At 37.4% G+C, this 26,449-nt stretch overlaps 1 protein-coding gene across 1 annotated transcript in view; it reads left to right on the forward strand.

The window, feature by feature from the left end:
• Window positions 1-13,925: 13,925 nt before the first annotated feature.
• Window positions 13,926-26,449, forward strand: part of LOC122808129 (chymotrypsinogen A-like) — a 36,557-nt gene continuing 24,033 nt past the window's right edge. Inside the window, exons 1-3 of the mRNA XM_044079098.1 lie at window positions 13,926-13,999; window positions 18,925-19,028; window positions 20,781-20,860. Coding sequence (XP_043935033.1) covers window positions 13,942-13,999; window positions 18,925-19,028; window positions 20,781-20,860 — 242 coding nt within the window. The 5' untranslated portion in view covers window positions 13,926-13,941. The remainder of the gene's footprint in view (window positions 14,000-18,924; window positions 19,029-20,780; window positions 20,861-26,449) is intronic.

The following is a 26,449-nucleotide window of genomic DNA, read 5'->3' on the forward strand; positions in this document are numbered from 1 at the left end:
AAAAGTCACTATTAAACTGGGACCAGAGTTGAGGGGTTTGTGCTGACTGCGTCCCAAGTCATGTCTGCATACCTACAATAGCCAGTACAGCAAAAGGCCAAATGCCAATAAAATTATTTGAGAGGACTGAATAATCTTTATAGAAGTTATTTAAAAATGATAAGATACAGGACTGTTAATCCAGGTAAAAATAGTTTTCTAATCCTCAATGCAGGTATTTGTTGTTCTTCCAGCTTTCTTGCAGAGACTGTGCTCACAGCTGGAGACAATGCACATTAGGAAGGAGAGGTGAGGTTGCTTGATAGCTGGGGGATGGCGCAGAAGGTAAACCTGAAGGTACATAGGATGAAACTGAGTACAGACAAGGCAGTTGTCATGGCAGCAAATCCAGGAAACCATAAAAAGCTGAAAATTGATAAAGAAAGGAAAATAGTAGAAAAAGTTAACAGATTCAAGAATCTTGGAGGCGTGGCTGAGGGGAAGGGAAAACTGGATGAGGAGGCTAAAGCTAGAATCAGGTGGTGCAGGCAACTAGCACAAAGAAGTGAAAGGGGTGGCATATAACAGAAGAATGCCAAATAAACTGAAAAGTAAGGTATATAAAACAGTGATGAGACCAGTACTACTGCATGGAACCGAAACCTGAGCAGTGAAGACAGAGCACTTGAAACTATCTGCTGAAGATGAAGTGCCTGAGTCAGGTGGTAGGATGCACACAGTAGGACAGATGAAAGGAGGACATCAGAGCAGAAGCCAAAGTAGCTCTAGTTGCAAAAATGGTCAAAGAGAACAGATTTTGGTGGATTAGGGACATGCTCAGGAAAACAGAAGATAATTTGGTGAAGAATATTTGGGAGAGAAAGGAAAAAGGTAAGATGAAATGAGGATGTTCAGCAAAGAGATGAAAGGATTATATGAAGGAAGACCCAGAAAAGTCAGGAATGAATGTCAAGGAAGGTAGGAGAGACACGGAATCAAGCAAATGGCAGCAGCTGAAGCAACAACCTGACTCTGTGTAGAAAATGGGAAAAGGGGGATTTGATGATGAGGATGATGGTTTGTGTTTCTTTAGGGAATTGCTGCCATTAGTCTTTTTTTTGTTACAGTTGATTTGATTTGTTTAATTTAATGTAATATAATATAATGCTTAGTGTTGCTGCATATTTTTAGTTTTGAGGATAGGGTTTTATTATGGTTAGTGTAATGTTTATGTACACTGGATGGAAATTAGGAGCTGATGTTCTGTTCAGTGTAATGCAGACCCAGCAGTTAATGATTTGAGTAAAATGCTGACATTTTTTGATGATGTGACAGAGAGGTGATAAATGATTGATGAGAGATGTAGAATAGGGATAAACATATGTGGATAAATATGTTTATATGGTGTGTATGTGTGTGTGTGTGTGTGTGTGTGTGTGTGTGTGTGTGTGTGTGTGTGTGTGTGTGTGTGTGTGTGTGTTTCTGTTTGTGGTCTTGCATATGTGCATTTGCTCTTGCATTACAATGTGTATGTATACGTTGGTATTCATAGTTTCATAGTTTCATAGTATAGTACTAGGCTATCTGCCCTGGGGCATTTGTAAGCCTAGCCATAGTGATGTGGCTTTTGCCACCCCATGAAATGGTACAAAAATGTACAGAATAAATCTAGAATACTGTGCCTCTGTCTAGTAGTGACACAATGAAGGTCCCCTTATATAATAGAATTAGTTTACTGTGCCCCTGTCTAGCAGTGACACAGATGTGACCCCTGGGGTAAACTTACGATCTCCCATCCACTCATCAAGATTTCTCTTGAAGAATGCCAGTGAGGGGCTCTGCCTAATACGAACTGGGATCCTGTTCCAAAGCATGGGAAGCCTCTGGGTTATGAATCTATCTCTCCAGCATGTTGTATGGTGGCGATATCTTTACTCATAATGGCCATGTTTTTATTGTACTGCAAAAGTCATGCTGTCAACCTTTCACTTACAATCTCAGAAAGTTTACTCTGCCAGTCGCATGTAATTTCTCCAAGCAAAACCACAAATAATTTAAACACTCTTTCTATGTATAGGGCACAGAGTATCTAATCCATGTAAATCACTTAACGATAGAACCTTGTAAAACAATGTCACTTTGCAACTTATATTACACTATGCAGGAAAGCATTTGAAATAATTCCATGAAATTCACAAATGTCTGTCATTTTCCTCTGAAGAACTCATCAAGCATGTGTCTGCAATGTAAACTTTATTTTCCTAATGTAGCTTGTTTGTAATCTAGTCTAGCAAGCTGAAATGCTATGCACAATGTTTTCAATTTGACAAATACATTTTTCTTGAGAGATGGTACCTTCATGAAATCTGAAAAGGCTCATTGTTGCCCAAAAGATTTGATTTTCACTAGCAATTAAAGTATAATTACATTTCTTCTAAATGGATCCAAGTGTAGCTATTTATTTTTACACAGTATTTTAATAGAACATCTACAGAACAATCCATATGATTCAGAAAAAAGACTACATTTGTCATTACATATATCAAAGGAATGTATTTTGCTAACCCATTTTAAATATCTGAACTGCTCACATGCTGACCTCAAATAACGAAGCCTTATCAATTCTTATCAATGCTCATTCTATCTCACTCAGGGGTGATGGGTGGATAACTTGAGTTTTAGCCTCCATCATAAAATACAAGGGGTATATAGTTTAATTCTTCACTAACCAGCTTCATGCCCAGGAGACAAAAAGTAAAGAGTGGATACAAATAGTTGCTTCAAATACAAGCCATATGTTCTTGTCTCATACACTAAAATCTCTGCCCCTTTCCCCGATCCTTCAGTAAGTATTATAAAAGTTTCAATGTTTCTACCTAGGGCGCTAATGACCAAGTTGAGAAGTGCCACTCACCCCCTACATGAGCTAAGAATTCCACTGCTCTTTAAAATTTCTCTTCCTCCCTTCCTTAACTGCTTTTTAGTATCCATGTTGCTGATGGAATCTATTTTTCTACCATCTTGTATTGTTTTCGCTGTTTCTGAGGAGCCTGTTTCAAGCTCCTTCTGGACACAGATTCTGACTGCACAGCTATGCCAGAGGCTCTGTATTTCTGTACTTGCTTTAAGATTGATATTGGTGGTAATTATGTGTGCATTTGGAACTTTATTATAAAAATACATCTATAATACTAATTACACTTGTGCAGATCTGCTGCTATAAAGGACTACCAGCCTGATTTGCAGAGCTTTACCACAAGCTATGACCAGGAAAGCCCATTATAGTACTTACCTTAGGGTACCACAGAAGGGCATGCAGGTTTATTTATGAATCCAGCTTCTGGCTTTAGCATGAATAAATTCATTCAAAATTTGTAGAGATTAATCATTACCAAAATAATCAGCATGCAAAAAATAAGAAGTGTATTTTTCACCAATACTTCAGTTACTTGAAGTAACATCAAATGCAGCCAATTCTTTTTTTTTTAAATAACAGAAGTCATATATTCATGTACATTTTTATGTTGCATTGTGGTTGCAATAATGAAGCATGCGAAGAAGATGTGCCTGCGCTGTGTGCCTCTTTCCTAATTTATTACTCAATAAACATTCAGTAGTTATATTTAGATTTCAAGAGTTGATGTCAAGTCCAAATTGATGTGGCAATGAAAGATTGCACTTATTTGGCAATATGACAAATATATATTGTTAATAATCCACTAGATTAGTATGTGAAGAAGTTAAAAGGTTGATATGCAAGGTGACACATTTTTATGACCAGGTTCTGGAAAAAAAAAACAAGATGCCCACATTTTAGTTCTTAGGCCCATACTGCCGTATTTGTGTCGATGCATACAACTCTAAGTATAAAAATTGCCCACTTACACCTGTGGACTGTCTAGGTGTACAACACCACTTCTGTGGGTGTTCATTTGTCTTGCTTTAGCAAGCACAGCATATGGTCAAAGTAGCTATCTTTTTGCTTTGACAAAACTAATAGCACTTTTCAACATTAAGCTAACTTCATCATTTTAAAGCAATTGTTTTTATTTATTTGTATCTATTATGTATAATTACAACAAGTGCAGTCTTGTGTTACAACTTTTTACTCTTTCCAGAATATGATAGCAGAAAAGACAGTACAATTATTTAATGAATGCAATTTCCTACAGGCAAAATATCTTGATATATCAAGAAAATAATTTATTGTTATGAGCATACAGTATCTTTAGAACAATCCTTGCACCTCTGTAACAGATATTGGAAATAGTATAAAGGTAGCCTACAGACTGGCTGCATGGATTTATCCTGACAAAATGATAAATTAAGTTGAAGGCATTAGACATTTGCAGAAAAACAGCTGGTCAGGAGGAGAGAATTTATCTAAAAGCATCTAAGACTGATGTTCTGGTATAGCAGTATGCTGTTTATAGTTGAATGCCCCATGCCATATCCTAGCAAGCCATAGGTCACTCTCTATGTCCCCACAATCCTATTACTCATACTTAGACCTAGTGAACACACTTACCATTAAACCAACTACTCTATTCATGGGAGATTTAACTACCCTTATATAGCCTCTAAAACATGCACTGCCTGAAACTTGCAGGCACAATAGCTCCTGGACTTTACTAACACAAATACCCTTTACCAGATAGTGTGCATACCCACTAGAGGTTCAAACATGCTGAACTTGGTACTTACCAATATGGCAAAGTGCTGTAATATGTTAAGTCCTCACTAGTGTGGACAGACCACAAAGCCTTTTCTGAAATAAAAATCAACTCTGTAACCCCAACAAACCATGTAACAGTTGGTAACTATTCCATAGCAAACAACATCCTATTAAGCGACAGGTTATCAAAATTCAGTGTACCTCCCAACCCCGAGTTCACAGCAACCTATTCAGAATTTTTCACAGAGACCCTGTGCAGACAAATAAATGGCAGTATAGAGACTGCTGTACCTAGAAGAAGTAAACCCAAAACAGACTCTATAAACAAATCACACTGGTGGAATCCTAACTTTAATAGGGTAGATAAAAATGAAAACAGTCATGACTAAATTCAGAAAGAGCAACCCCAATAATGACAGGAGTTGTCTAATTAAACAAAACAGTAAACCAAGAGGATTAATTAAGTCCAGTTATGAGGTCAAGATAACCTCACAGGTTAAAGACAGCCACAGGACCTTCAACAGTTATGTCCAAAACCTTAAAGGCAGAACACAGTAGTGGGCACCAAACTGGTGGTCAGTGGTGCCACCTTCACTGAACAGAGCACCTGATCGAATTCGCTGTCTGACAAATTCATTTCAAACTTCACCCCTTGCTCCCCACCTCTTCCCATGAAATACCTATTAATATAACTCCCCCCAACTATTAATGGAGAGTAGATCTTGGCGGTGTTCACTAAAGCCAAAAACACAGCCTCAGTGGGTCCTTACTATATCCAGGGATGCCTCCTAAATAGCTTGAAACATGACCTACAGGAACATCTGAGTCACTTTTCAGCTATAGCCTCAAAACAAGCTTTGTGTCATGAGAATGAAGGACTGCAATGGTTATCCAACTTCAATAGGGTGAACCATCACCCATCCCTAGAAACTACAGATCTATCAGTCTAACTAGTCTGATATACAAAGCCATGGAATGAATTATCATGGAAATAATCAAACTTCAGTCACTGGACCTAACCTAATTTGGCTTTGTCAAGGAAAGGTCATGCCTATTAAACCTGGTGGACATCTTTGAGAAGGTTACCAAGGCAATGGATGAGGGAAAATGATGTGTACGGCCTACCTGGAGCTGGCTAAAGTGTTCAATACAATAACCCATTCAGGTATAGTTGACAAACTCATTAAACTACAAAACTGAAGACACATTCCAGCTGTGGGCAGACTCCAACTCCAGAAAGGAAACCTCACACAAATAGCTTTGAAACCCCATAAACCAAGTTTACTTAAGCTGACATATGTATGATTAGCTTTTTGTCTTGAAACCAGATTTTATCAGATTAAAACAAGGAATTGCATTATACTGAACCAATTAGTTGAGTATAATTAAATATTCTGAATGTTTAAAGCGTACTTGAAGCCTGGCAATATATTTAAATACTTAAATTTCTATATTGTTTAAAATACAAATAATACTGTATCCTTTTATGCAGTGCATATCTAATATAACTAGGAAACATGAAACTATATAAAATGTAAACAACGTATGAAGACCGTGTTACATATATTGGTAAAAAAGAACAAAATTTGAAAAGTTCTTTGTAATTAAAGTTGTTTTTAAATCAAAGCTGCTATATAATAATGCAACAAATATAAATCACACAGGACATAAACCCCTACATAATTTGCTAAATTGCCAGCTGGCTTACAGACAGGACCCCGTAAGTCAGAATTGGTGAGACCACCTCCACTAAGAGATTGGTTACCAGTGGAGTACCTCACTGCTCTGTGCTCGGACTTCAACAATTTGGTACCTACTTCTTGAAAGTAAAGGCTAATGTCAAGGGCCTTTGGCTGACCAAGTTTGCAGATGACTGCATATTGGGAACTATGATAAATTCTCCCCATGACACAAACATCTTACGAGAGGGTTTAACACAGACAAATGACTGGTGCCAGCATTACAGATCAAAACTCAGGGCTAAGAAATGGATTGTAGTGCCTTTTAGGAAAACTGCCACCCAGGCTAATTCCTCAGTTAATACGATACCCTTATAGTTGCCCTGGTAGTCAGAGATGTGGGAACATACGTAGACAGTAGTCTGACCTTTGGCCAGCATATGGCCAAGGTAGTAAGAAAATCAGTCTATGTCACCCACTGTATATGTAAGTGCATGGCATCCAGGTCCAAGAAAGTCATTGAGACATTTTATTTGTCCTCTATCAAACCCATGTTTTAGTACAATGTACCTGACCAGACATATGCAACAGTTGGAACACTCACAAAGGTTCCTTACCAGGAGAATCCAGGGTGTAAGCACATTGTCCTATATGGATCACCATAAAGTCTTATCTCTATATTCAGGCTCCTACAGGTTACTGAGAAGCTTTTTGTGCATGCATACAAGGCATCCTTGGATCTGGCTCTGATGAACCTTTTACACATCCACAAAACAAACAGCAACAGAATCACTAGCTCCAAGAATTTAAATTTTACTTGTGACATAAATAAGACATATTAGCAAGACAGTTATATGTCTCAGAGGATCCCTCTGCTCTGGAACAGGCTCCCCCATTCATGTGAAACAGAGTCTATCCATAACAATATTTAAAAGTAATGTTAACAAAAGCATGGGAAATCAGAAATTAATCCCATGTCTGGTCCCCATGTTTCTGATAGACAGAGGCTGACAGTAATGGCCAAACTAACATATCTCCCACCACATAACCTATAGATACTTTCTAACTAATATACCCCCTCCTAATAAATACCCATAATATATAGGGGCACAAATGGGTTGGGTTGCATGGCTAAGCTTGTAAAGGCCCTGGTGGTCATTAGCTTAGTATATACTTATGAACCTATGAACAGAAGCTCTCAACATGAAGGAATGCTTTTCTCATGCAGCATTATACATCCAAATATTGAAGTAACTTCAGGATGTCATCTGGTGCTAATTTTGGAAGCATAATTAAGCATGAAAATGTTTATTTACATTTTGACTGTAATAACAAAGGTTGGGTCATGGTTCCTCATCCTTTTGGTGTTTGGAATCATTTTTTTAAGTTGCCCAGTATTTAACTGTGACAAAGGTATTTCTTATGTTTGGTGTAGGGATGCTGGTGAAAGGTTCTGCCTGTCCATTCAGATGGTATTTGGTCATAATGGTTATAGGGATCAGTCAGTCCTGTGTACAACTATACAGATGTCCATTTCCAGTGAGATGTAGCTTGTTAACAGGCAGCAAATAAAAGTAGTTTGCATGAAACCTGAGTTATAGCAATAGCAACACTGTGGAAAGGTTTAGCTCAGTAATCACAGAGTTACTATGTGAGTAAAAGGATAATGATTACAGATATATTAGACAGGTATTCAAAGAAGTTAGCACAATGGCTTATTCTGTGCCATTTTGTCTAGTTATACTGTACTGGAACTGTAATGCTGAGTGCTTTTTTAGCAAATGTGTCAGTTATTATATGGTCGTTGTAGCTGGATGCTTTAACGTTTTTGGTGTTATCTAGGACATTAATGTAAGAGGGGGCACAGTGCACTGTGGGTGTTTAGTTTGAAAAGTACAGGTGTATTTTGACTTTTTTCTTTAAGGAATGGGAACAGGTTTTTCATTCTTGCAGTGTTTTCCCAGTCTGCATAGTCATATGAGCATGGATTTAATGTATGTAAGTAAGGTAAGTTATGAAAGCTAAAGCCCTGCATATGGAGGGTTGTAAACAGTGTTTTATTCATTGCTACTAAACATCAATGTATGTAATTAATAATGTGCTGTTTTCCATGCTGCCACATTTGATGCTCAAAGTTGCAAGGGTTTTACAGATTCTTTGATAGGACCTGTTCATGGGAGTCACTAGGACACTGCATACTAGTGTAGATGAGCTCTTATGTTTCCTTTGTGATGGGAAGCTTGCAACTTAGGTTAAATTACATCTGTACTGGCAATGGGACTGAAGTCTTGAGATAAGTCTGAGTGAGAAGGAACTGAAATATTCAGTGAGCTTTCAGTGAGGTACATAACAAGCAGGGAACCAGGGGGAGTAGATGTTGTTACTACTGTACAGATTTGTGGAAGATTGCTCAAACAAACAAACAGTAAAAAAGACCGTTCTTGTACTGACCCATTCAGGGAAATGAAGCACAAAAGATAATCTAAGTGTTCTCCATCTGAGTCACATGACACAAGTCATTTAGGTATTTTATCATCTTGTGTTCTCCATCTGAGTCACATGACACGTCAATACACTATTATATCATCCTATGTTCTCCTGAATCACACAAGTCTGTGAGATATTAAATGATCTTGTGTTCTCCATCTGACTCACATGTCACAAGTCATTGAGGTATTAACTTATACTCTCCATCTGAGTCACATGACACAAGTTACTGAGGTATTATATCCCCTTATGCTCTCCCTCTGAGTCGCATAATATAAGTCACTGAGTCATTACATCATGTTATGCTCTCCATCTGACTGAAGTGACACAAGTCAGTAAGTTATTATATCATCCTGTGTTCTCCATCTGAGTCAAGTAACGCATGTCAATGAGGTATTATGTCATCTTGTGTTCTCCATCTGATTTACAAAACACAAGTAAATGAGATATTAAATAATTTTGTTTCTCCATCCAATCATGTCACAGCTCTGTGAGGCATTAAATCATCTTGGAGAACGGTCGATCCATACATCACATCCTGATTGCAGGGTATTAATATGCAAGGAATGCCCGTTGAAACACGAGTCTGCTGCTTCATGGCTGTGGAGCTCGGACTAAAAAAACCTAATGGCCGCCATTATCTTACACTTGTTAAACAGTGGTTTTACTGTTTAGCAAGTGTAAAATAATAAAGTAAAAAAAAATTAAAAAAAAAAAAAAGTATGTCTTTATGTCTGTGTGAGAGTGTATGCGTGTATGAGAGTGAGAGCTTGTTCGAGTCATTATCTTACACTTGCTAAGTAGTTCTTTTGCTGTTTAGCTAATGTAAAATAAATGAAACCAAAAAAGTGTGTGTGTGTGTGTGTGTGTTTCTGTCTGCGTGTAAGTGAATGCATGCATGAAAGCAGAACAGACTGTGTATGTATGTATGTGTGCATGTGTGTGTGTTTGTGTGTGAGTGTGAGAGAGTGAAGAGGGAAAGCTATCCCTGGCAGTAACAGCATCAGTTAAGAGGTTTGTGTACCTCTTGACCATATCTCTCAACCTCTTGGCACAAGAAATCTGGACACATCCACAAATAACGAGGAACAAGTGACGAAAAATAAGGCAGATTTTAAATATTGCTCTTATAAGCTTAGAAAATTGCTAGAATAACAGGGTTTTCAATAGCATGTAATATTTGAAGGATATGACGTCTGAAACTCAAATGTCTGTCATTATTTAATGAAGTTAATCCTCAGTGAATTACTAGAACATTACACATTTTATAAGGATGGGATTAAACATATGAGCCAAAAATCTGGATAGTTGAAAGGTATACTCTATTGACTCTTAGCTCAAAATATCTGGGTAAACCTAAAATAAACAGGGACAAAGGCTCGAAATAGGAACTGATTTTACTTGATTATTAGGATTTGTGTTAGCATAGATTTTCTGAAACAGAGGTGTGCGTGAGAGACTGAGTGAGAGTGACAGTAAAGATGTTTGCTTACCTCTGGACCTTTCAGCTGAAGAAATCTGGTTAAAGCCTAAAATAAAGAGAGAACAAAAGCTCAAAAATAGGAGCAGGCTTTAATTACTGCTCTTATAAAATTACAAACCTGTTAATTAAAAAGATTTGTGTTAGTATGAATTTTCTGAAGAAAATAGTCTAAACTCAAATGTATGACATTATTTAGTAACTTCAATCTCCAATGGCTGGCAGCAAACCAAACGTTTTAGGAGTAAGGGACCAAAAAATAAAGTAAGTGCCTGGATATTTTTTTAAGTGTTATATTTTGGATGTAAAATGCTTCCTCCAACACTATTAACATATACTACAGCAAGTTTGAAACATTAGGTGGAGGAACTATTTTTCCATCAAAAATATGTAAAAAAATGTAGTATTTAAAAAATAAATAAATAAATACAATGCATACATTTTATAGAGAGCCCATTCTTTAAGGGCAATAATACCCACCAGGGTGTGTGTTAATGTGCAACTAATGTCTTTCCATGGGGTGTACAGGCCCTCTGCCACCCTGGGTGGGCATTAATTACACATTAACACACACCATGTCGGGCATTTTTGCTTGCTTATGTTCTCCATTTGAGTCACATGACAGAGTTCAGTGTGGCATTAAATCATCTTGTGTTCTCTATCCGAGTCACATGACAGTTCAGTGAGGTGTTAAATCATCTAGCTTGGAAGAGAAGAAAATCCTGTTTGCTAGAATGGTGATGGAGAGCTGTGTCAGTCAAAGTCACAAACATTTAATAGGCCTGCTTCTCTCTCACATCTGGTTTCATTATAAATATGAAGAAACATAGGAATGCACTAATGCTTGACATCAGGCACAAAATGCCAGACAACTGATGAATTGTGAAATAGACCATGCTCAGATTTTTCATGAAATTATTGCTCTCTCTCATAATCCGCCTTTCAGAACTAGGCATTAGCTTTGATATCATTTCTTGGTTTCAGACTTATCTATCTAACTAGCATTTCACAGTGAACTATAACTCCTGTAACTCTCTCTGCTCTCCACTACTCAAAGTTGTACCTCATTGATGCATTCCTGCACCCCTTCTCTCCTTATATCCATCGATAAATTTTCACTTGATCTTCCATGCCTCTTTCCCCTCCTCTACACAGATGACATGGTCCTCTACCATTCCATCCACTCCCTAACGACTTTACAGCAAGGTCTACAATCTGACTTCAGCCATGTCATTCAGTGGATCACTAGTGAAAACCTCATACTAATACATCTGAAACTAAATCCATGCTTTTTGCTATTAAACAAAAACTCAGCAGGTCCAAAATATGTTATCTATGAGCACAACAACCATGACTTAGAGCAAGTGCCTTCTTTCAATTATTTTGGTCTCTGGTTAGACCCCCTCACTAAACTTTCACTGCATCTTGAAAAATACATAATAAATAAATAATATTCCTCAGCATTTCTGGGCCGTACTTTTTTTCTAATTTTTGCACCAGCCACGTGTTGACTACAAATGACCAAGGTTTACCAATAGCCTACTAGACTTACTTTCCCATGCAGGCTGTGATCAGTGGGTTACTTGGGTTCTGGTAGCTATCATCAAATAGAAGGGCTATACAGTTTAGCTCTTCAGTATCCAGCCTCACGTCAGGGAGACAAAAGTCAAACAGTGGATTCAAATAGCAGCCTGAAGCATAACTCACATGTGCTTCCCTCATGTATTCACATCCTTGCACCTTCCCCCTAATATGGCAACTGTTTTAGGGTCCCCAGTTTCTACTTGGGTTGCTAATGGCCACTTTTAAAGGTGCCCCCACCCCCAAGAGTAGGTTAGCAGTCTGTCGGCCTTTAAAACTTCTCCACCTCTCATAAATGTCTTTTAGTATCCATGATGAAATCTACTTTTCTACCATCTTGTATTGTTTTTGCTATTTTGTCGGAAGTTTATTTTCAAGCCATTTCTTGACACAGATTCTGACTGCACAGCTGTCCCAGAGGTTCTTTATGTTTGTACTTGAATTAAGATGGATATGGAGTCATTATTTAGTAACTTCAATCTCCAATGGCTGGCAGCAATTTGGAACTTTACTATAAAAATACATCTATAATCCTAATCATATTTGTGCAAATCGGCTGCTATAAAGGACTACTGGTCTGATTCTTAAAGCTTTACTACAAGCTATGACCAGGTTAATATAGCAATAACCCATGCCTGGGTGTGGGTAATGCTGGATTTACCCACGGTTGGCGTGGTTTGGTCCCGAGGGCGAAGCCCGAGGGACCAAACAAAGCCAACCGTGGGTAAATACAGCATTACCCACACCCAGAAGTGGGTTATTGCTATTATACCATGACATTATTTAAGAAAAGAAACTATTACTTTTCTTAAATAATGGCATAGTATAATGCCTGTTTACTGCCCTTCCGCAGATGCCTGTCATCCGTGGCAGTTCTGATGTACTGCGCGCCTGCGCAGTACATCAGAGCTGTGGGCAAAAGCAACGGAGAAAGCAAGATCTCCGTTGCTTTTTTTTTTACTGTTTTCGCTATGTTAAATGGGTTTAACATAGCGAGACAGTTTTAAAATAAGCAACGGAGATGTCCGTTGCTTATTTTAAAACTGTCTCGCTATGTTAAACCCATGTAACATAGCGAAACAGTAAAAAAAGCAATGGAGATCTTGCTTTCTCCATTGCTTTTTTTTTAAAACACTGTCTCGCTATGTTAAATGGGTTTAGCATAGCGAGACAGCTTTAAAATAAGCAACGGAGATCTCTGTTGCTTATTTTAAAGCTGTCTTGTTATGTTAAACCCATTTAACATAGCGAGACAGTGTTTTAAAAGTAGAGTTATACTAATGGAAAAAAGTCCGGGCGACTGGACCTTTTTCCATTAGTATAACTCGATTTACAATGTGCACGCTGGCCAATCAGCGTGCACGTTTTGGGGGGGTCATGGTATAATTGAATATAATACTTACTATAGGGTACCACAGAAGGGTATGGAAGTTTATGAATCCATCCCCTGGTTCTAGCATGAATAAATTAATTCAAGATATTTAGAGATTAATCATTACCAAAATAATCAGCATGCAAAAAATGTGAAGTATTTTTTTCACCAATACTTCATTTACTTGAAATAATATCAGATGCAGGCACTTCATTTTTGAAAAATTGAAAAAAATCATATATATTCTGGTATATTTTTTATACTATATCATTGCTGCAATAATGAAGCATCAGCAAATATGTGTCTGCGCTGAGAGTGTCTTTCCTAATTTATTATTGAATAAACATTCTTTACAGATATTTATATTAAAATGTAAAAGAGTCTTTGTCAAGGCCTTCCTGATGTGGTAATGAATGATTGCACTTCTCTGGCATGAACAATAGTAAATATTTCACATACAAATATAGGTTAGCAGTCTGTTGTTAGCAATCCATCAGACAAGTATGTGAACAGGTTAAAAGGTCAACATGCAAGGTAGCACATTGTCACTGTAAGGGATTAGAACAATAAACAAAATGCCCATTTTTAGTTCCTTATTCTCATGTTACCATACCTGTAAGGAATGGGATGTAAACAACTCACAGTATAAAATTCACTCTCTCATCTCAGTCTGGAATTGTGAACTACAATGGCATTTCTCTGGGTGTTCGTTTGTGTTGCCTTAGCAGGCACAGCATATGGTCAAAGTAAGTGCCTTTTTGTTATCAACATTTTTCAACATTAAGCAAAGTTAATCACTTTAAAAAAGCTCAGTGATTGTTCTTACTTATTTGTATCTATTATACACCACATTAACCAGTGCAGTCTTGTGTTACAGCTTTTACTCTTTGCAGAATGTGACAGCAGAAAAGACAGTTAAAATGTTTCATGATTTTATCCCTACAAAATGATAAACAAAGAGAAAGGCATTAGAGATTTGGAACAAAGCATTTGGTTAGGAGGATAGAGCTTAGTAGTTATCTGAAAAGACTGATGCTCTAGTGTAATGGTATGTTTTTTTAGCTAGATGATAGAAACAGGAGCTATAAACATGAAGAAAATGTGTTCTTTATCCAGCATTATATATCCAAATGTTGAATGAACTCCAGGAGGTCATTCTGTGCTATTTGTAGAAGTATGATTAAGCATGAACATGTTATGTACATTTTGACTCTAATAACAAAAACTGGTGCATGGTTCCTTGGCCTTTTTTGTTTGATTTGGATTGTTTTTTAAGTTTAACAGGATTTAAGTGAGACAGACTTATTTATTTTGTTTGGTGTAGTGTTGCAGGTGAGAAATTCTACCAGTCCATTCCAATGGTATTTGGGAATAATGGTTACATGGATTGGTCAGCCCTTTGCACAACTGTATAGATGTCCATTACTAATGAGATATAACTTATTAATGGACAGCAAACCAAAGTGGGTTGATTGAGGCTTGTATTATAGCAATACAGTCACTGTGGTAAATGTTTATCTCAATATCAAACAGTTACTGTGTGAATAAAAAGGTGATAAAACATATATATTAGGTATGCATTTGTTTTGGGAGTGGGAACACTTTTTTCATTCACATAGTATTTGCCTTTTCTCCATAATAATGTGAGTATGGAGTCAATGTATATAAGTTAGAGAGGTTTGGGAGGGCAAAAGTCCTCCACATGCAAAAGTACAAAAATGTTTCATTCGTTGTTACTGAGTATCAATGTGGACACAGCATATCGATGTGCAGTTTCTCGTGTTGATATATTTGATACTCCAAGACAGAAAGATTTTTTTGACTCTTTTAAAGGACCTGTTCATGGAGGTCACCAGACAAGTTAAATATTGTTTATGAGCTCTTATGTTTGCTGTGTGGTATGTAGCATAGCTGAAATTGATTCTGTACTGGTTATGTGACTGAAAACTTTGAAACAGCTCTGAATGTTAAGGAAGTAAAATATTAAGTGGGCTTAAAGTATGATGTATAACAAACAAGAGACCAGAGTGAGTGAGTGTTGTTACTACAGTACAGATTTGGGGAAGATTGCTTATGCAAACAGTAAAAAAGACTGTTCTTATTCTACACCTATTCAGGGAAATGAAATGCACATTGTGAAAGGATATCTGTGTGTTCTGCATTTAAGTCAAATGGCACACGTTACTGAGGTATTCTATCACCTTGTGTTCTCCATCTGAGTCACACAAGTCAGAGAGGCATTAAATCATATTGTGTTCCCCATATGAGTCACATTACACAGTTTAGTGAGGCATTAAATCATCTTGCATTCTATGAGTCACTTGAAACAGTTCAGTGAGGTATTTCATCATCTAACTTAGAGCAGAGAAAACTCCTGTTTGATTGAATGGTGATGGGAAGTTATGTCAAAGTCATATGCATTTAATAGCCCTGCTTCTCTCCTGCATCTAATTTCATTATAATTGCACAGAATCATAGGAATGCTCTAAAAGGTACAAAATACCACACAACTGATGAAATGTAAAATAGACCGTGCTCAGATAATTTATGAAATTATTGAAATGGACTGACAACAGCTTTTTATGTAAACCAAACTCCAGCACATTTACCTTCCTACCAGCATAACTTACATTTTTCCCTGTGATATATATTTATATTCTAAATGGGGAAGTTAAAATATAGCATATATGCTAAAACTGGATAACTTGTAAAAAAGCATCCATTTACTGGTATGTATCTGAAGATTGGAAATTTGGTGCCTTGTGAAGGAACAAACTGTTTTAACCTTAACCAAAATTTATTTTAACTTTGGCTTTGGTAGACTTTATTTGTCCTTTGAGTTGTTTGTTTAGTTTAATGACATCACATTTATCCTGCTGGGTGCTATACCTGCTAATGTTTGCCATAATTTTCTTCCTTCTGTTATACAGCCTACTGATGTGATTCCATGAGGGTGGCTTGTATTTTTAGTTAGTTTTGTACTTATTCCTTGTGGGTACGGATGCCTCTATCCAGCTATTTAACCTACTTGTGCAGAGTTTCCATGAACAGTTCCACATAGAGAACAGTGATCTCAGGGGCTTAGGGGTCTTGACATTTTGCCAGGTTATCACCTAATAGTAGGAAGTTAGCCTTAGCGTAGCTCCCAAATGTTACAGGGTTAGCTGGGGTTCCAGGTTTTATTTTTACTTCAGAGAAGGCAGTTTTGTAGATTGACCTTACAAAGATCTGTATGTCTGTGCCTCGGGTTTGCATATTGACAATCTGGTCCAGGTAATTTGTGTTTACAAACTCCAGGAATCTCTGTGCCTGCATGTTGGGTGTTGTACATGATTCCCAGTTGATAGTGGGGTAATTAAAGTTGCCCATGAATATGGTATTGAATTGAATGGTGAGTGTCTCCAGTAAGCTTAAGTATGTGTTACTGGTTTCCTAGGTAGGGGGAACAATAGCTTGCATGGAAGCAGTATGGGATTTTTGCCTATTGTGAACTTTTATATTTGTCTCACAAACTCTGTGCAACTATAATGCATCTGAAGCAAGGTTAAATAATCACAGCGTGCTTCAGCATCACAAAAAGGCAAAAGGGCATAGGGTTTTTTAATGTTCAACATGAAATCACCAAGACTGCATTTAAAGATATGAAAATATACTAACCTTAATATACCAAATCAGCAGTTGAAATAGTTTTCTGCTTCACCTATCATATACATATCTTCAGTCTGGAAATACAAAACAGGTGTTAACACCTGCTACAAAATCAATAACTACTATATATAAGCTAATAAATCCTAACCATATCCAAAAACATAGCATTCTGTTTCCCTATTTATGGTATACTGAAATGTGATAATCCCAATGATGTTTGCTCTAACATGGATTGTACTAGTATTATCTGAACTCATGACTAATGCATCATGAAACTACAGTATTCCACAGTCTAGAAATGGCAGCTCAGTCTCTTCTGTGTACGTATTTAAATGTACACATCTGACAATCAGTACAACTGCTTCACCTTGCTTTATCCTCCATATGTCTTTCAAGTCACAGAAAAAAGAAAACAGCACTAACATTTCTTTATAAACTTCTACTCTTTCTGTTCAGGTATTTCTACCATGTGGCATTAACAATATCATACCTCACAACTGCTGCTGACTTTGCACAATTTCCATGATCTTCCATCACATTTTTATGTCCTGTCTCTTATTTTTTTATTTATTTATTTTTTGATTTTCTGGTAAATCACTGAGGACTGCTGTCAGTAAGTAATGCTAGGCTTTAACCTTTCACACTTCTTATTGTCCAGAAAATACATTTTCAAGCAAAACCTAGTCTATTAACGTTTTAAGAAAATTAATATAATATGTCCCTGATTTTTAAAATTTGTAACCCCATTAGTTTTGACAGTTTGTCTGGCATTCTTGAGCAAAAGAAGTTGAAAGGTATGAACAGTAGAACCGTTACTCTACCAGCATCCTCACTGATTTGAACTTCCATGATATATCTGAGTGACCCAAATGACTTTCTGTAAAATTACCCTCTTCTGTTTAATGAGCTTTTCACAGTAGGTGTTCACCAATTTTACACATCAGTAGCATTCCTTCCTAATCCTTTGTATTGCCTTCCCTTTCTAATGATGTTTTATACTTTTATAATGTCCTTTTTATATGTTACTTCCCATATGCTACCCTATCCACTTTGCCTTCTCCCTTTCCCCACCCTTAGGCTCCTCCTACCAGTTATCACTATCTTACCCTTTTCTTGTTCTTTTGTTTCTATATTTTGCATTTTCTACATCTGCCTCATCTCATTTTAGGGTGGGTGGCATGAAGTCTGGTTCTAGCATCCAGTGCCTCCCCAGTGCCGTACCTCACACACACACACACACACACACACACACACACACACACACACACACACACACACACACACACACACACACACACACACACACACACACATACACACACACACACATTGATATTCAGGCATAAAATAATGTATGTATTTTGTAAGTGTGTATAACAGGATTCAATATGTTTTTATTTATATAAATGCTATTTATTATATTATCCTGATACACTTTCAATCTGAATCTAGATCTTGACACAAACTGTTCTAGATGTGATGTAAATTCATCTGCTACAAATAACACTCTGTGATTGCCTGACAAACTGATTCAGTTTTTATGCTTAAATATATAGAATTTAATAAAGATAATTCTCAGGAAGGAATGCAAGCTGAAATCACATGCAGAAGCAAATGCAAGAACATTTAAATTGTGTAAAATAGAACTAATGGGTATAAAAACTAGATAATTCGTATGGTTATGTATGGTACTACAATTATTCTTTGATCAGTTGTTAGAAAAGTAATGATCATACAAGTACAATGACATTAACAGAAAAAAATACTAAAATATTTTTTGGACCATATTTCATCAGAAAGTTTAAAAATCAAAGTCTTTCTGTTACCCTCTAAGGTGTAAAGTACCGTTAGTTCTAAGAAATGTCTTTTCCTTGCCATATCCTTGATGCTGTGTGAAATCTCACATTTTAGTGATTGTAATGTAGCTGGAAGTAATGCACAAGAATAAAGCAAAATATATCGGAAGTGTATTAATGAATAGCTAACAGGTAGCACTGAATTTTGACGTTTTTTTTTCTAACAGGCTGTGGCATTCCAGCCATTAAACCAGTAATCAGTGGGTACGCCAGAATTGTGAATGGAGAGGAAGCTGTTTCAGGGTCTTGGCCATGGCAAGTTTCTTTACAGGTATTTATTTTAAAGTTTTATAAAAGCATGCCCTTTATTTTTAATTTAATGCAACTATTCCAGGGAATGTAGCAGAATACAAAGAGAAATAGATTTGCTTTCTGTCCTTGGCTTACCTCTAACTAAAAACTCAGACACAATAAGTCACATTTTATTGAATGGGGACAAGTCCCTACACTCTGAATGCATAGGACTTCAGAGGTGTGGGGGGAACTAGTTTGGTATAATTTTTCAGACAGTTATAGTACACTTTGTGTATTTCTCAACTTGAAGTAGAAAGGAAGTTTGTTAAATGTAGACATTAAAACACTTTCAATGAAAACATTTCAGAGTGAATTTTAAGCTATCATGTCCTCACAGATGTAGCAATCCAAGGATTCTCCATGTGTATACACACATTCACAAATACATACACACACTCACATACAAACACACACTAGTGCAGACATATGCACACACACACACACAGACACACACACACACACACACACACACACACACACACACACACACACACACACACACAAAACACACACACACAGACGAGGGTGAAAGATATAGTAAGATGATTTTATCAGGTAACAATTAGCATCTGCAATGTTGAACATAAAAAGAATGAAAAGAAAATGAAAAAATAATAAGCCCTATCATTTGGCTGAAATAAAAAAAAACATCAAACTACACACTACAGTGACAAATAAAGTATTTTTGCAAGTAGCGCAAGCCCCCCTGTACAATTATGTGGAGGTAAGCTTTCTCCGTGGTTGTACTAACTCAAAAACAACACAAAATATGCCATTCAATGGTAATGCCAAAATGCACCATGTAGAGAAAAACACCCAAAATCAGGCAAAACTTTTAAATATGACTTTAATTCATTAAAAAATAATATAACAATAGGTTTCACATCAAACTTCACTTCCAAAAAATAACAGATAAGAAAGTTTAATATATACCATAATTTACTTAGCATAATCTTCAGTAATTAACAACAAAATCAAACATTTTATGAGTTCAGTTGCAAAAAAACAAATTAACAAAAAAAGGCAATATTAGACACAACCTGTAAAACTCTTCACAACTGCCAGGTATATTAAAAGAAGCAAACAAAAGTACATTCCAGCATTATTGCTGACAATGACTGTGCAACTAGGATTCACTCGTGCTTCCTTTTTCTCAGTCTCTACAGGCACAAGGCTGTCCAGTCTTATGTGCATTTGCCCATATTGACTACAACTAGCAGGAAAATTGGGAAAACTTGCCTTTAGTGCAGAGAGATATGGATGAAACATGACATATTGTCACATGAGTTGCTGTCAGGTAATTAAATATGCTGAACTCATAGAAAAGCTGATTAATCAATATGTGGTCTTATGACACACGATTATCATAATGCTACATAATGCCATTTTGCCAGCAGGCCTCATGTCTAAGCCATCATTAAAGTGACATCATGTCTGAAGTCCTTTATTCTCCATACTTCCAGTTTTGATTGAATAAATAATTTGTAAGAATCTGTATTTCAGCTAGATAACTATGTCTTACTAAGTTCATACTTTTGTAATTTCTCAAACATATATCGCCCCATACATTAATCATAGTAATATAAGCGACTGATGTATGTATTTTTTTACAGGTCTGTTTTCAGTGTTTTGACCATCTATGGTGCCATATTTTTTATGGCTATTAAAGTATAGTTTCAGTCATTAAATTGACCATTGGTTCTAAGTGTTAAAACTTTTTATGTTTCAGACCCAGAGTGGCTGGCACTTCTGTGGTGGCTCATTGATCAGTGACCAGTGGGTGGTCACTGCAGCCCATTGTGGTGTAAGGTAAGTCAGTTGAACATAAATCAGTGTGCATGATATTTAGGGGTTGCAGATATCTGAAACAGTAATTTGATCCTTCTGGTATATGTCAGCGCAAGAAAATAATGTAAATATCCCTGACACTGAGAAAGAATACAGTACAGGCAGAAGGGAAATAGGTTTACTAGTGTAAAGTTTGAGGATTTTTTTAAATATGTGCATGCAGTCTGAATTTTCTTCCATTACTTCTTGGTAATAGAAGACACTGACAAATGTACACTGGGAGTATAAATAGGAAGCAAATGAGACAAAAAGCTAAGGGACACACTGTGATTGGAAATATGAGAAGACAGACAAGTAGATGAACTGAATGTTGTAGATATGAACTATTGTGAACACTAAATAATAGCTTGCAGTGTATTTGCTTTCAAATGGCTTGTGCTTCTCAGTGACCAAAGAGTATAATTGTCTTTTGACTTTTCCCGGTTAGGGGTTGCCACAGCAGAACTCCAGTCCGCTAATGATTAGCAGTGACTTTTTACAGTGTTGAGCTGGCAGCCCGGCACCTAACCTTCAAAGAAGGCACACACACGCTTGTACCTACCTGCATGTCTTTAAACTTACTTGACCATGGAGAGGACATGCAGACTCCACACAAAAGCTGGTCCAGCCAAGAATCAATCTGGAGAACCTCTTGCTGTGAGGTGACAACACTAACTGCTGCACCACTGCGGCCTACAGTGACCAAAGAATATAATCATGGAAAATATTTTTGCTTCAAGTGGGACTTGCACCTTAGAAATGCAAACAGTTTGAATGGAATCAGAAATGAAACTGTGCAACCATTTTGCTTGTGCCATGAAACTCTCAACACTCCTCCATGAATGGTACTTTGCTACCCAAACTTAAGGTTTATTGGCTTCCACTGTTCATAAATCGAAGGAAATTACTTCCTTAAGTTTGTTCTGTTTGGCTTACAGAAATGCAATTTACACTTCTCGGTCGGAAGCACTTCAGCAGATCCTGTTCCTTAACTACCAGTAACTACTGAATAGTCATTTCACTAAACGATATATATATATATATATATATATATATATATATATATATATATATATATATAATGTACATAAATGCTGCAGTCAGCAGAGATGTAGCAAGATTAAAAGAACAATAGGCAGTCAGCCTAGTTTTAACATGAGGAAATGCACAACAATGCACCTGGGTGACAAACATTCCATCAGAAACTACAGAAATAGAAGTAAGCTAACAGAAGTAGCAAAATTGGAATGAAGGTACAGCTATATTAGATGATATAATTGTAACCATATGAGAAATGGTGGAAATGGAGTGCTTACTGAAACATCTTTTGCTAATAATGGGAAGTCAGTCTTCTATAGAGACCTCCAATACTACCAGGATGTCAATGGTACAATAGGGATAGAAAATCTGCTTCTGATTATTTTCTATTTATAAAAGTATGCATTTTTTTTTACATTTCTTCACTGGGTAAGTTGGATGTTCTATAGATCAATTTCTGCTTTAACTCCATCCACAAAAAAACTGTGCATGTACACCTCAAATTCAACCAGAGATAATTATTACATTTTAATTTTAATTTAATGTGTTTAAGCTTCCTAATAACTCCTCATAAGTGCTCAAGTAGGCAAACAGAAAATTCAAGTAAAAACATTCATTGTATTCTTTATTATACGTAAATTGTTTCAGGGTATGAATACTGAATTCCTTTTATCTGCCATCCATTACCATATTTCAATTGCTTTCCTCACATTTCACTATCCCATTTAGTTTTAAAGACTTCATATGATATAAACAACTGGTTTAGTTGTGCTAATTTGTTTCAAAGTTTAATAATTCTGCCAGAAAAGCAGTCAGGGATTTACTTATTATTAATTTTTTTAAATGTATTATTTTCATTTTTAAGTGAATATATGCAGCATTTCTACACCTAATTTCCAAATAAGGATTTAACACATTAAAGCACCATGAAAATACTTTTGTTTATTAGTACTTTCAAACCTCGATAAATACCGGCTGAGATACCTCATCCATCCATACTTCATTATTGCAGACTTTTTAACTACACTGCTTTTCTCATTTAGATTTATACTTATTAACCACATGAGGAGGGTTACATCAGGAAGGGCATCCGGTGTAAAATTTTTGCCAGAGCAAATATGCAGACAACAATACAGATTTTTATACTGAATCGGTCAAGGCCCAGGTTAACAATGACCACTCTCTAGTACTGTTAGCCAACAGGGTGCTGGTGGAAACTGGACTACTGTTGGCCAAAGAAGGAGAAAGAGAAGAAAAGGGGGAAGTCATGCCTGGATGCCGGAAGAGAGGAGGAAATTAGGAGTGTGGAAGTGAGGGTAGGAACTTTGAATGTTGTCAGTATGACTGGTAAAGGGAGAGAGTTAACCGCTATGATGGAGAGAAGGAAAGTTGATATATTGTGTGTGCAAGAGACAAGATGGAAGGGGAGTAAGGCCAGGTGTATCAGAGGTGGGTTCAAATTGCTCCACCATGGTGTGGATGGGAGGAGAAATGGGGTAGGGGTTATCCTGAAGGAGCAGTATGTCAAGAGTGTTTTGGAGGTAAAAAGAGTGTTGGACAGAGTGATGCTTATGAAGCTAGAAATTGATGGTGTGATGATGAATGCTGTTAGTGTATAATGCTCACAAAGCTGGGTCTGTGATGGACGAGAAAGAAAAATGTTGGAGCGAGTTAGATTAAGTGGTGGAGAGTATACCCAAGGGTGGGAGTGGTGATTGGAGAAGATTTCAATGGGCATGTGGGTGAAGGGAACAGAGGGAATAAGGAACTGATGTGTAGGTATGGTGTTAAGAAGAGAAATGCAGAAGGTCAGATGGTAGTGGCCTTTACAAAAAGGATGGGCATGGTTGTGGTGAATATGTATTTTAAGAAGAGGGAGGAACATAGGGTGATATACAAGACCGGAGGAAGATGCACACAGGTGGATTATATCCTATGCACGAGGGCCAGTCTGAAAGAGATTGGACACTGTAAAGTGGTGACGGGGAAAGCCTAGTTAGGCATCATATGATGGTGGTCTGTAGGATGATGTTGGCGATCAGGAAGAAGAGAAGGAGAGTGAGGGCAGTGCCAAGGATCAAATGGTGGAAGTTGAAAAAGGATAACTGTAAGGTGGAGTTCAGGGAAGACTTCAAACAGGCACTGGGTGGCAATGAAGAGTTACCAGACAGCTGGACAGCCACAGCAGAAGTGGTAAGGGAGACAGCTAGAAAGGTGCTTGGTGTGACATCTGGATAGAGGAAGGAAGACAAAGAGACCTGGTGGTGGAATGAGGAAGTACAGGAGACTATACAGAAGAAGAGGTTGGCGAAGAAGAAGTGGGATTGTCAGAGAGATGAAGAAAGTAGACAGGATTACAAGGTGATGATGCATACGGTGAAGAGAGACGTGGCTAAGGCTAAGGATAAGGCATATGGTGAGTTGTATGAAAGGTTGGACACTAAAGAGGGAGGAAGGAACCTGTACCGATTGGCTAGACAGAGGGACCAAGCTGGGAAAGATGTGCAGGAGGTTAGGGTGATAAAGGATAATGAGGGAAATGTACTCACAAGTGAGGAGAGTGTGTTGAGCAGATGGAAAGAGTACTTTGAGCGGCTGATGAATGAGTAAAATGAGAAAGAGAATGTTGGATGATGTGGGGATATTGAATCAGGAAGTGCAATGGATTAGAAGGAGGAAATAAGGACAGCTATGAAAATGATAAAGGCTGTTGGTCTAGATGACATACCTGTGGAAGCATGGAGGTGTTTAGGAGAGATGGCAGTGGGGTTTTTAACCAGATTGTTTAATGGAATCTTGGAAAGTGAGAGGATGCATGAGGAGTGGAGACGAAGTGTATTGGTACTGATGTTTAAGAATAAGGGTGATGTGCAGAGCTGTAGTAACTACAGAGGGTAAAATTAATTAGCCATAGCATGAAGTTATGGAAAAGAGTAGTGGAAGCTAAGTTAAGAAGAGAGGTGATGATTAGTGAGTAGCAGTATGGTTTCATGCCAGGAAAGAGCACTATAGATGTGATGTTTGCTCTGAGGGTGTTGATGCAGCAGTATAGAGAAGTTCGGAAGGAGATGCATTATGTCTTTGTGGACTTAGAGAAAGCATATGACAGGGTGCCTAGAAAGGAGTTGTGGTATTGTATGAGGAAGTTGGCAGTGGACAAAGGTCAGCAGGACCAAGACAGAATATATGTGTGTGTGAATGAGAGGGATGACAGAAGAATGGTGAGGATGCAGGGAGTCGAGCTGGGAAAGATGGACGAGTTTAAATACTTGGGATCAACAGTTCAGAGTAAAGGTGAGTGTGGAAGACAGGTAAAGAAGAGTGTGCAGGCAGTGTGGATTTGGTGAAGAAGAGTCCCAGGAGTGATTTGTGACAGATGAGTAGCAGTAAAAGTGAAAGGGAAGGTCTACAAGATGGTAGTGAGACCAGCTACATTATATGGGTTGGAGAAGGTGGCATTAACAAAAAGACAGAAGTCAGAGCTGAAGGTGGCAGAGATAAAGATATTAAGATTTGCACTGAGTGTGATGAGGATGGATATGATTAGAAATGAGCATATTAGAGGGTTGGGTTAGCTCAGGTTGGATGGTTTGAAGAAAAAGCCAGAGAGGCAAGATTGCGTTGGTTTGGACATGTGCTGAGGAGGGATGCTGGGTTTACTGGGATGAGGATGCTAATGATGGATCTGCCAAGTAAGAAGAAAAGAGAATGGCCTAAAATAAGGTTTATGGATGTGGTGAGAGAGGACATGCAGGTGGTTGGTGTGACAGGGCAAGATGCAGAGTATAGGAAGAAATGAAAACAGATGATTGGCTGTGGCGACCTCTAATGGTAGCAGCCAAAAGAAAAAGAAGAGCCACTTATTACACCTTTCTTTTAGCTATTCAGCTCTTCAGTTTCCCTTTCCAAACTGAACAGCTACCATTTCTCCTATATCCACTGTTACTCTTTCAACTATATCGTTTTCCAGCCTGAACTGTTACTGTTTGTTATATAGCCCAGTGTACAATGACCTGCTACTTTTTCCCCTCTGTCCTTTTCCACACTGAAATGTTTCCATTTCTCCTACATCTTTTTCCACACAGACCTGATTCTGTATCTCCTATATCCCTTTCTACACAGACCTGTTACTTTTTTTCTTGTTATCCCTTTCCACACATACCTGTTTCGGTCTCGTCTATAATTCTTTCTACACTGAACTGTTACTGTTTCTTGTATATCTCTTTGTACACAGACTTGTTACTTTTTGTCCTATATCCCTTTCCACACTGAACTGTTACTGTTTCTTCTATATCCCTTCCACACAGAACTGTTACTATTAGTATATTTTCTATATCCTTTTTTCCACACCAAACATTTACTGTTTCTCCTATATCCTTTTTCACACTGAACTTTTATTGCCTCCTATAATCATTTTCCACACTGAACTGTTACTGTCTCCTATATTTCTTTTGACACTTAACTATTATTTTCCTATATCCTTTTACACATCGAGCTGTTAGTTTGTCTTCTGTATCTCTTTGTACACTGAAG

This window comes from Protopterus annectens, chromosome 8.part0 (genome assembly GCF_019279795.1).
Source record: "Protopterus annectens isolate FY-2018-M chromosome 8.part0, PAN1.0, whole genome shotgun sequence".
Classification (NCBI taxonomy): Eukaryota; Metazoa; Chordata; order Ceratodontiformes; family Protopteridae; genus Protopterus; species Protopterus annectens.